The sequence below is a fragment of the Peromyscus maniculatus genome, chromosome 22 (assembly GCF_049852395.1).
Source record: "Peromyscus maniculatus bairdii isolate BWxNUB_F1_BW_parent chromosome 22, HU_Pman_BW_mat_3.1, whole genome shotgun sequence".
Classification (NCBI taxonomy): Eukaryota; Metazoa; Chordata; class Mammalia; order Rodentia; family Cricetidae; genus Peromyscus; species Peromyscus maniculatus.
In genome coordinates this window covers 46,669,038-46,681,390 of record NC_134873.1, presented here as the reverse complement: position 1 = coordinate 46,681,390, position 12,353 = coordinate 46,669,038, and the positions used below count along the sequence as shown (strand labels likewise).

General features: G+C 42.2%; 1 protein-coding gene across 1 annotated transcript; it reads right to left on the bottom strand.

Annotated features, from left to right (window-relative positions):
* Positions 1-9,885: 9,885 nt before the first annotated feature.
* On the bottom strand, positions 9,886-11,692 carry LOC102919194 (actin, cytoplasmic 2). Its single transcript, XM_042266888.2, is given in 2 exon segments — positions 9,886-11,219; positions 11,221-11,692. Coding segments are annotated over 2 exon segments (1,128 nt in total). The 5' UTR covers positions 11,632-11,692; the 3' UTR covers positions 9,886-10,502.
* Positions 11,693-12,353: the final 661 nt, after the last annotated feature.

The following is a 12,353-nucleotide window of genomic DNA, read 5'->3' as shown; positions in this document are numbered from 1 at the left end:
CCATAGAGACGATCAAGTTGCCCTAGAGAATTCATGCAGGTTGAGAGTGGTTTTCAAGTGGGTGTGGTGGTCTCATCAGCCAATGACTAAGTTCCTCAGAGGTTACCTCTTCTTCTTCTTTCTATTCCATAAAGAATAGAAAAACTTAAACATCTTCAGTGAGGTTAATGAGGTAACACATGAAATAAAACAAACAAACAAACAACATTTTACAGGACCACTTGGAAACATATACAATTAAAAAATTAAGAAATATGATATTATTTCAAAAAAAGCTGCCCTTATATAGAGATGTCAAAGTCTGAATGAGGCTGCTGGATCAGACAGTGGGAGTTTACATTCTTTGAACATCCAAACCCATTCAAAGACACCCTCTACTCACCACGTTCTTACTACTTACATTTTAATAATTTTATTTTTTGTTTTACCCATTGACAGCATCATCTATTTATATTTCAGTCATTTTCTAACCCCATTTCCCTCTCTCATCCCCCTCCCTCTCCTGTGGAAACCCTTCTTCCCAACTCGATTTCCCATTCTCATTGATACTCCAGTCAGAACTCCACCCCACTGGATGAACAATATAAATTATTCTACATTCTAAAAGGAAAAAAACAAACACCTATTCCATGCTGCAGCCTTTCTTTATTGAGCAATGACCCTAAAATCAATCTCTGGTGGTCAAGTCATAGTCTTCGTTTCATAGGCCAACACTGTATATGAAAAACCAGAGCCCTTTGTCCCCAAGCCCAGCTTGCTTATATCCTCTGTGGTCGTTTAGGAAAACCTGGGTAAAACATCACATTGCTGCTGCATTTATGGGCAGTCCCCTCATTTTTGGCCCTATGTTCAAAGTTTGGCTGATTTAAAAGAGTGAGCTCAAGTTAGCTGGAGCCCTAGGTGCAGATATTTATACAGAAGTAACCCTGTTGTGATTTTGCTTGGACCAGAGCCAACTGAAACAGTCCTTTGCCACGGCATTCTATTGCCACTGGGGTTACAAAGGATTGTGTGTAACTTTCTGTTTTCTAAAACTTGGCTCTTAATGATCTCGTTGAGCTGACTTCAACCCTTCCTTCTGCTGGCACCGAGAAGAAGAATAACAAAACCATTCTTCCTAACATGAATATTATGGGCGCTATTTTTCAGATAAGGCGTGGCTTTAAAAGGTCTCTGACCCGCTGGCCAATTATTGTCCAAAGAAAGAAAGAAAGAAAGTCACTGATAAGTCTTGTATCCTTTTTGTCTTTATTCTTTCTGTTTCCTAACAAGTTATTGTTTATCATAGATGTTCTCATATTTAGTTGGCTGATAAATAACAAACAACCTCATAAACTTCCTGCTGTTTCCTTGATGTGAATGTTACAATGTTTCAAAAACAATTATTTTGTGTTTACATATGTGCACGTGTGTGTTCTATACATTGCTGTGTGCTTGGTTGTGTGTGTGTGTGTGTGTGTGTGTGTGTGTGTGTGTGTGTGTGTAAGTCAAAAGTCAACTTTGGGTGGCATTTGGAGATTTCTACTTTATTTTTTGAGACAGGATATTGACTAGGATATGAGGCTTCACATTTATAGGTTACTATGGCAAGCAAGCACCAGGATCTTTCTGTCTCTATTTCCCTAAAGCTGCAGGTGGGCACATCGTGCCTGGATTTCTGCATGGGAACCCATGATTAAACTCAGATTCTCATGCTCGCACAGAAAACACTTTATTGATAGATCTTCTCCTGCCTTTGGAATTTTGTCTTGAAATACATACTAGAACTATCCTGCCCAAACCTAAAGATGCCAGTGCTCTGTTGATGTCTTATTTTGGCCAGCACAGGTAACTTCTTGCCTTTGTTGGTGAAGGCTAGTCCTATTTTGCCATACTAAAAATTGGGGTACAGTTTGGGCCTTGACTATGTATGTTTAAAATAATTATTTTTCCTTTTAAAAATGTGCCTATTTCTTAAGAGAAAGGTCAAGAAAGGATGTAGATTTGGGTGAATGGGGAGGTGGAGAGGATCTGAGAGGAGCTGGTGGGGGGCACCATCATCAGAATATAGCATTTGGAAAAAAAAATCCATTATCAATTAACAAAAATCCATCCTAATACTTCTTGCCAGTGTTTTCTCTATTCAAGTAAGATACGGTGGTGGCTCAGCTGTCCGTTAGATATGCACTTTAAAAAAAATTTTTTTTTTTGAGACAGGGTTTCTTTGAGTCACTTTGTGCCTTTCCTGGAACTTGCTTTGTAGACCAGGCTGGCCCCGAACTCACAGAGATCCGCCTGCCTCTGCATCCTGAGTGCTGGGATTAAAGGCGTGCACCACCACCGCCTGGCAAGATGTACTTTTCTGTACTTACTAGCTTTTGCAGAATATCTTGTCTTCTAGCCAATGTCTGGGGTCTGCCTAGGCATTGAACGGTGAGCTCAATGGCACAGCACACAGTTGTCCTTTGTGCACTTGTCACATTGACCCACAAGCTTGTCATTACACAATGTTAATTAAAAGCTAGCTGAAACAATATTTGAGATTTTTTTTTAATTTTCTTTTGTTATTCTAAATGGTGTGTCTGAGCACAGCTGATCAGAGGTGGCTGGAACAGGTGTTGCTGCTCTGGTGGCCATTTCTGCGATCTCCCTTTCCTATTCCAAAGGGCGTCTTCTCCTGACTGGTGCTTGTGAATGTGCCCTTAGCAGGTATCAGTAGTCAACTTAATAAGCTTCCCACTGATCTCACATGAAGAATAAAGGAACTATGGTGACTGTTTATCACATCACCCATTTATGGGAATCCTGGACAATGTCCCCATATAGTTGGACTACCAGGAATAATTAGACTTCCCCAGGAACTATAAATTGTTAGTGTTTCATGGGAACAGAGTTATGTGACTGATAAGACTTTGCTTCTCACGTTGGCGGCCAGATCATGTAGGGCTAGTTTTATGGCCCACCTGTGTATATGTGTGGGGCACTGTATATGTATGCATCATTAGACTCACACTTGTGTGCATCTCATCTCCAGTCTTGTTTACTCTTTCCTCCTGTTCTATTTTTAACGGATGCTATTGTATTATCTTCCAGGTGTCTTACTATAAACTGCATCACATTTTTCCAGGAATAGACAAAAGTATCAAAATAAGCATGTATATTGAAATTAATCAATTTCAAATGGGGTCTGTAGGGAGTATTGCATGCACTGGTGAACAGGAAATGGGGATTCTTGATGCAGAGGATAATACAAAGAAACACAGAAAGGAATGGATGTGGTTTTGATGGGATTAGAATTTGAAAATGAAAAGACTCAACTTCCTTGTCCAAGTCAAGTCAATGTATAGCAGAGCTGCCCAGCTGAGAGCGCTAAACTAGAACATGGGAAAAGATGCACTACTTTAAAATGAAACTGCTCAGCCTTGGTGCAGGGGGGAGGGGCTAGGTCCAGCCTCAATGTGGTATGCCAGCCTGTGTTGACTACCCAAGGGGGGCCTTACCCTCTATGAGGAGGGGATGGGGGTAGGGTGGGGGGTAAGGGGGGAGTGGGAGAAAGGGAAGGAAGGGGAACAGGGGTTGGTATGTAAAAGGAAAGAAAAAATTTTTTAAAATAAATTATAAAAAATAAAACTGCTTTTAATGTTTCTTAGTATGATGAATTTTATTTTATATATGAATATGTGAAAATATTTTCAATGATGCACACTGGAATAGAACCTACTGAATCTCTGAGGGGGCAGGAAGATCACTGAGATAAGAAGATCTTACCAGTACATTGGTGTTTAATACAGCTTTGTTTGCTATTTCAATACTTCAGAAATAGGTGACAGCATTGTTTCAATTTTATGCATGCCTTTTTTACAGGCCACATGTAGATCTATTTTAAGGACAGATACAACAAAACAGTATCATTTTGTGAAATTAGGTATAAATTGGAAACTCAGGTGAATAATTTATGGAAATCAAAGATAAGAAGCATTCTGTCTGCTCTACTTACCTGGAAATTTCTAAGTCTCAAGGCTCCATTTTCGTTGGGTGTTTTCACAAGGTTAAGGGCCAGCAGACTAGGGCTCTATCCTGATTATTCAGCTTTTTGTTCTGCATACAGTAGAGAACCGGTGAAGCACATTAAGATGAGTGAAGGACATACAAGTGAGGTGTGGTCTGTATATCTGCAATCAAGATGAAGTTTGTTTTGTCTTGGAGAAATAAGAATGACAATTTGGCTTGTTCCCCATTTGGAAAGTATAGGCTAAGATACAATGCTTTGCAGACTCAGTATCTCAGAAAACAGTTGAATGTTATTTTTACAGATAATTTGAAGATCCACTTGTCCTCCACAGTGTGGAGCCTACACCATGGAGAACCCGTCCTTCTGTTCTTAGAATAAGGAATTGTGGTGTTGGGGAGATTGGAAGACCAGTGATTCCAATGACAGAAAGATTCTATCCACTCACAGAAGTCACCAGAAGCATCTCCGTCAGAGCTATGGTTCCGGTGCATTAGCACACTCACTCTGGAGACTGATGGCTTCTGCTAGAAGTATGGTTCACATATAAGATGAGGATAATAATTCCTACCTCATAGGGTTATTTGGAGAAAGTGATAGTGATAAATGCAAACAGTGTAGCATAGTGTTTGTGACTCCTTCCATCATGCTTCCAAACCAAGGCCAAGTTTTATTACTAGGAAGTCAAGTACAACTACCCTTAGAGTCTAAAGTCATAATTCCATATAAACAATGTCTTGATACCCAAACTGGATGTCTTTTCCTCCAAAACATGCGTTGATTGCTTCCATGACCACCTCTTCAATATTAGCTCTTTAAGGGTAATGTCTGCTTACACTGTAGGCACTTTAAACATGTCTGTTCATTGTCCCTGAATAATTGCCAACAACATCCTTCATTGAAATTAATGTATTATTCTGGGACCGAGGCATGACACACACAGATGCTTTTAATGATTAACCCAATTATTCAAACTGCAGAGCTTTTGCCCTTGCTCCAGGGCTCCGAAAAAAGAAATGATTAAGCTTCATTGGTTGTCTAGATCAGTGTGTTTCAACCTTGGCAGTCCTGACATTATGGGCTGGGTGATGTTTTACTCTACCAGGCTGTCTTCTCCATTGTACAGAGCTGAGCAGTGGTCCTTGGCTTCTTCAATCAGACATCAGGAGCACAAACTTACTCCACCGATTGTAATGATATAGAAAATCCATCTCCAGATACTGCCAGATGTTTCCTAGATATTGCTGGGCCAGCATCATCACACCTCTAGTTGAGAGTCACTAGGGGTGATTGTGTCAAAGTGTCTCTTCTCTCCACTACGTTATATAATAATGATGGTCTAGAATATGCTTTGGAATTAAATTATGGAATCTTCCATCAGAATCAATTTAAAACCAGACCAGTGATTTTCAATTCTGTAAGGTTCAGAGTATTAGATCAAATCTCTCTTTGAGATAGCTCTCGTGTCTCTGGCTTAAAAGCCCATATTCTTTCCGAGGCAGCTTCCCCTCTGCCTTCCTGATATAAGTATAGCTGTATTTTGCCTTTCTATAATGCATTGCATATGAGTCTTCTTGCTATGATTACTGAGAAATAGTCACAAATCTTGCATTCTTTAAGATATTTTTGTGTCTTATCAGTTCCCAACTTTCGAACGTTCTCTTGTCCATCAAGCTTCACAAATTACCCTGTATCATTTTTTTTTTCCGGATGGATGAGTATATTAGGGTCAGAGGTTTGCAGTTGCTGTGACCATTTTTCGTGTACTGGAGCCCTGATTTTGCACCTCAGTAGCAGGTGTTACACACAGTGCTTGGAACACATACTAGCTGGGCTGCCATGGCCCATTGTCAGTACTATTCCAACAGATAATCAGCACATTGTGCAGAACAATCCCAGAGTTCTTAGAAGAGAATAGCCCAGGGCCCAAGAGCTGCTGTTTCTGTGTGGCACACAATCAAGAATGATATGGCAACCACTTGATGGGTGTGCTTAGGAATAGCTTGTGCCAACAGTGCCCGAGGGCCTCACCCTTACTCACAGCCCTTTGCTGTCATTGGAAACAACGCTGTATGTATTTGAGAAGTGTGGACATGTTCTGGGGTAACATGCCCGAGGAATTCACACAAGCCCACAGTGGTCATTCCACCTGCTGGGACATCTCTTAGTATTTCCGTTTCAGGCCTACATTGCTATCCGAGGGAGGAAGAGCAGAGGTGGTGCGTGATTTTCTAGGTGTATACTGGGCCTCTTGGTCAGGGTGAGGATGGAGAATCACGGGAGAATATGAGGGACAAGAGGCAAGATGCCTCCTGATTCCACGAAGTAGCCTTGCCTTGCTTCCTTCAAAAATTGTGTGTGTGTGTGTGTGTGTGTGTGTGTGTGTGTGTGTGTGTATGCATGTGTGTGTGTGTGTGTGTGTACATGTGTATATGCAGATACATGTATGGTGTATGTGGCAAGCAGCAGACAATTTTGGGTTTTATTCCTCACATGCCACCCATCATCTTTTGAGACAGGGTCTCTTACTGGATTGGAAGTTGCTAAGTAGTTGGGGCTGGCTGCCTGGCCAGGGAGTCCCTGTGATCTATCTCTTTCTGCCTCCATCAATTTCAAGTGTGCACTACCATGCCTGGCTTTTTTTTTGTTTGTTTGTACATGGATTCTGGGAATTCAACTCCTATCCTTGTGCTTGCAAGGGAAGGAATTTATTGACTGAGCAATTGCTCCAACTCCTCGTCCCCAAACTCATTCAAAACAAATTTGAATAAAGATTTTTTTCCCTCAGTTTGTTGTACTTCAATTGTGTATGAGGTCAAACTAAAATAAATCATTTTGTGAGCTATTACCACATAATGCACAATGTATGTGTTAATACAAAGTTATTAAGATGGGTGGGTGAGAATGTAGTTCAGCTGGTAGAGTGTTTTCTAGCACACACAAAGCCCTGGGTTTGATCACCAGCACTGCACAAATATGAACAGGTACAAAAAGTGCCCACAACTTCATGATGGTGGAAAAGTATCTGTTATGGGAAGATTGGTTAAGGGAAGGGTCAACTGTCAGAAAATTTATACCTTTACATGGCCCATGGCTTTGGGTTAAATACACAGAAGAAGACTTGTGAAAAAGATTCGGAAACAATTCACAAGGGTGGGCTCCCATGGGTTTAAGTATTCCTTTAGCACTAAGTTTATATGAAAGACGGAAGGAAATTTACTTTCAACGTAGTGACTTGTGTTGGTACAATGTTTTTATTGACTGTTATTTTAAGCTATGGCTTTTATATTTCTGTTCTCTTTGACCGATATTTAATGAGTACACTTTAAAGAACATTTTTGCTATTTTATAGTCAGAATGCTAGGCTCTAACAACTGAAAATTTGTAAAACTGTACAATACAGTCATTCCAACATGCTTCCATCAGTTATACACCAATAAATAACAGTGATTTCAAGGGTGATTAATCATAATCATTATAAAGCACTTTGGCCAAGCCAACATCTGTTTCCATGGATACAGCGGCTGGCCATCACAGTTTTGTAATTTATATACTTTACTTATTGTTCTCAGATGACTAGGAAGGCCATTGTACACAGTATGACCTTTTAGCTTTAGGCCCCAATGGGCTCTCAAGAGAGTTACACATAGCCTATAGTTCTTTTGAAAGGTTTTTTCTTTTGTTGTTGTTGTTAAAAAATTGTTGAGATCTGAGAAAATGAAGTAAGACTTCAGAGGTCTTCTCTCCATTGCTTTCTTAAAGGGGCAAAGGGAAGAAGATAATCAAGCTCATGATCCTCTCAGTGAATTGGAGACTTGAGGCTGGCTATAGGAAGTCCTAGTCTTCTCCTGCTCAGTAGGGTGACTATAGTTCAATACCACCTTTTACATCCTGATGAATCTGATAGAGGGAATTTAATGGCTCCAAACAGGAAGTAATGACCAGAAGAGGGATACAGTAGTCACTGGTTTGCCAGTGTGCATTCTTGTGTGTGTATGCATATGTGTGTTGAGTTAACTCTTTCATTTTGGAAAGATGTAAACAAACAAATGTCTCCCCACACCATATAAAGAACCAATGACAAATCAAAGCACAATTAATTCTATTCACATTCTACCTGTTGGACTAATGATTTAATTGAACTTACTTTTAGAGACTGGAGAGGAGTTACTTACAGGATCTTGGGTAACTCAGAAGTAACAACATCACTGAAAAGTTTTACTGACTCCTGTGTGGAAGAGCCACCCCTCTTCAGTTAACTTTCTAGATACTATATGCTATGCTAATCCTTGAGATCGTGAGGCCATGTGCACCAACGCCAAAATCACATACACCTAGATGGGAAGTGCAGGAGCGAACATATGGACTCTCAAATGGAGGCTCAATGATACTGTTCATCACTTCCTTCTATGGGGGGAAGATCAACAGCCAATAGGCTTGGACTTGTGAATCTCTTGTAAATGTTCAGCCATAGTTGAGCTAATGAAGATAATGATTGTTATGCTCAGAGAATAGGACCCTACAACACATGTGTGCATGTGCATACTGTGTGTTTTAAAATATTACTATAAAATAAGTAATGTATAACCACTGCATGTTAATAAAAATTGTTGCAAGGAGATTGGGGACACAGCTCACTTGACAGAATGCTGGACTGGCACACACGATGCCCCTCATTTGACCCTCAGAGCCACATACAATGGGAATGATAATACACACCTATAATCTAAGTACTCAGAGGAGGAGGCAGAAAGATGGAGAGTTCAAAGTCAGCCTTGCTTGTATATCAACTTTGAAGCCAGTGTGGGATATATGATCCCCACCTAAGTTAAAAAGAAGTTTGACAAAGAACTATTAGCTACATTGCTTTGTATTGTTGTAACAAATTAACATACCGCATCCTGTATGTATGTAAATAAAAAATGATATTTATTCTAGAATTTGAAAAAGGACTCTCAAGTCACTAGAGTTACTGAGGGTCAGAGGTTTTCATGGTCCACTCTCTGTCTTGATCAACCTGAGTGGAAATCTGGCTCACACCTATCTTCTGAATCTTCTGTCAGAGTTCTCATCTTTTTTCTTTGATTACTTTAAACAAATGCTATTATTTTGGGCCTTGACTGACTGATTGATTGATTGATTGATTGATTGTGTGTGTGTGTGTGTGTGTGTGTGTGTGTGTGTGTGTGTGTGTGTGTTGAGCTATATCAAGTACCAAGCCCTTGTCTCAGTACTAGTAAGTCCAGAGCAAGTCATTACAGGATAGTCCAGGCCTACTCAGGTCAGAAAGACACTACTAGAAGGAGCTCACATTCAACAAAGTCACATAGGCAGCTGAAGAACTGTGAATTCATGCTGAGTGTTGAGCCAGTGAGATCTGCTGCACTCCAAAGGGCTTCCATTGGGCGTTAGGTCTCGTTTTAGAGGGAACAATAGATTTGCTTAGATCAAGGTCACCCGAGCTGAGAGCTGAAGAACTTTTAACTGTGTGAAAGCTAGAGACCAACCTGTGAAATGCTCGCCCCATGGCAAGAGGAAGCAATAATGAATACCAGCAGCACTGGAATACATAGTGGGAATGTAGACATTGAAGAAGATAATGCTGTAAAGCTGGTTACTGAGGACCCATGTAGCCCACAGTGAAAAGTTCTAGTTAAGCTGTCTCTAGTCTTTAGGACTCTGCTACAGGAGCCCAGCTCATCTGGGCTGTAGAAGAATCAGAACAGGGAAGAACTAGTAGTTAGGGTCTTTCTTGCTTGTAAAATGAACTCATGCTTGGTCCTTAGGTCCTTTAAGCCTTCCTTAATTTTTTTTTTTTTTTAACTGCAGCACTTTCATTTCCTTTACACAATGACGTGTTGCTGGGGCCTAATGTTCTCACTGAACAGTAGAAAACCAAAATTTGTCATTTCTTAAAAGAATTGAGTACAAAAAACCTTACATAAATTAAAAGGATGAATACATTTACAGGTGTCAATGCAAACTTTCCCAACTCAAGGCAAGTAACAACCACGGCTGTCAGGAGGGAAACACCAGAACGGAAACCGGTCCTAAGGCTCGGACTTTCCCACCGTTAGACCGGCAAGACGGAAGTGGTAACTGGTTCAGGAACCCTTGCCAGCCTCGAGAAATCCTGGAAGTCAGCTGTTGGTTTTAATACCCTGCACAGATCACTGCATGGTGATTCACAGATCCACCAGGCTGGGGTTCTCCTCCACAGCTGTGCTCTCCCCAGCCACCAAGTGACCGAGCCACATGACTAAGGACTAAATCAAGATATGCACAGGGTATTAAACATATACCAAGGGAACAGTTAACTTGAATACAAGGTCAAAAATCAGCAACAAGTTCTACGATCCAGTGCTGATATTGGATACAAGCTTCAAGGACAAATTTCTTTTCAAAGGCTTATTCCAGTTTCATGAAGCTAGCATGAGGTGTGTACATTTGCCAGGGCAAATTGATACTTCAGAATTAGCTCATGCAGCAGATGCCTGGCACCTGCTCAGTCCATCTAGAAGCATTTGCGGTGGACGATGGAGGGGCCCGACTCGTCATACTCCTGCTTGCTGATCCACATCTGCTGGAAGGTGGACAGTGAGGCCAGAATGGAGCCGCCAATCCAGACTGAGTACTTGCGCTCAGGGGGAGCAATGATCTTAATCTTCATTGTGCTGGGTGCTAGGGCCGTGATCTCCTTCTGCATCCTGTCAGCAATGCCTGGATACATGGTGGTTCCACCAGACAGCACTGTGTTGGCATACAGGTCCTTGCGGATGTCTACATCACACTTCATGATAGAGTTGAAGGTGGTCTCGTGGATGCCACAGGACTCCATGCCCAGGAAGGAAGGCTGGAAGAGCGCCTCTGGACACCGGAAGCGCTCATTGCCGATGGTGATCACCTGCCCATCAGGCAGCTCATAGCTCTTCTCCAAGGAAGAGGACGATGCAGCAGTAGCCATTTCTTGTTCAAAATCCAGGGCAACGTAGCACAGCTTCTCCTTAATGTCACGCACAATTTCTCGCTCGGCCGTGGTGGTGAAGCTGTAGCCCCTCTCAGTCAGGATCTTCATGAGGTAGTCTGTCAGGTCCCGGCCAGCCAGGTCCAGACGCAAGATGGCGTGGGGCAGGGCGTAGCCCTCGTAGATGGGCACAGTGTGTGTGACCCCGTCACCAGAGTCCATGACGATGCCAGTGGTGCGCCCAGACGCATACAGGGACAGCACCGCCTTGAATGGCCACGTACATGGCTGGGGTGTTGAAGGTCTCAAACATGATCTGCGTCATCTTCTCTCTGTTCGCTTTGGGGTTCAGGGGGGCCTCGGTCAGAAGCACCGGGTGCTCCTCGGGGGCCACACGCAGTTCATTGTAGAAAGTGTGATGCCAGATCTTCTCCATGTCATCCCAGTTGGTGACAATGCCGTGCTCGATAGGATACTTCAGGGTCAGGATACCTCTCTTGCTCTGGGCCTCGTCACCCACATACGAGTCCTTCTGGCCCATGCCCACCATGACGCCCTGGTGTCGGGGGCGCCCGACAATCGAAGGGAACACGGCCCTGGGGGCGTCGTCGCCAGCAAAGCCAGCTTTGCACATGCCGGAGCCATTGTCAATGACGAGTGCGGCGATTTCTTCTTCCATTGCGATTGGCGAAGGACTGGGCGACGGAGCAGCGAAAAGACACGCAGCGCAAATCGGCGGCGGAGTGTCAAGCCTTCCTTAATTTAATTGATGTAGTCTTCTGGATAGATTAGATGTTAGAATTCCTTATGTTTTGATCGGTGTTGGCTAATCTGTTTTTAAACTAGTTATTCAACCACCAGCGTTCTTATCTCTTCCCTACAAAATAAGACCGTACAGTGATATACTGTCATGGGGCTGAAGGACTAGGCCTGGTGTATATGGTTCTCTTTCTACACACAGTATTCAAACATGCTGGAATTTGTGCATCTGCATTAATTTTCTATGCTGTGTGCAAAATTAAGATGTATTTAGTAACTGCAAAAACACATGTTCGTTATTGCACAGATTTTTGGGGTCAAAAGTCTCTCCAAGATTCAGTTGGGACCCCTGTGAGGTTTCCATGAAGGTGTTGTCCAGAGCTGTGTTCTCCTGTGGAGGCTCAAATATGACAAGGGTCATTATTTCATAGCTCGCTCGGGTCCTGGACTACATTGCCTTTTTAGGAAGCAATACTTAGGAAACCAGCAAGGAAGAAAAACACTGGTCAGCAAGAGCCTTTTATCACGTGACATTTCATCATTCATGCTATATTTTTATGCTTCCACTCAAAGGGTGTGCTACATTACCTGGTAACGAATGTCAGGAGACAGGGATTATAGAGCCACACAGGATGTCACACT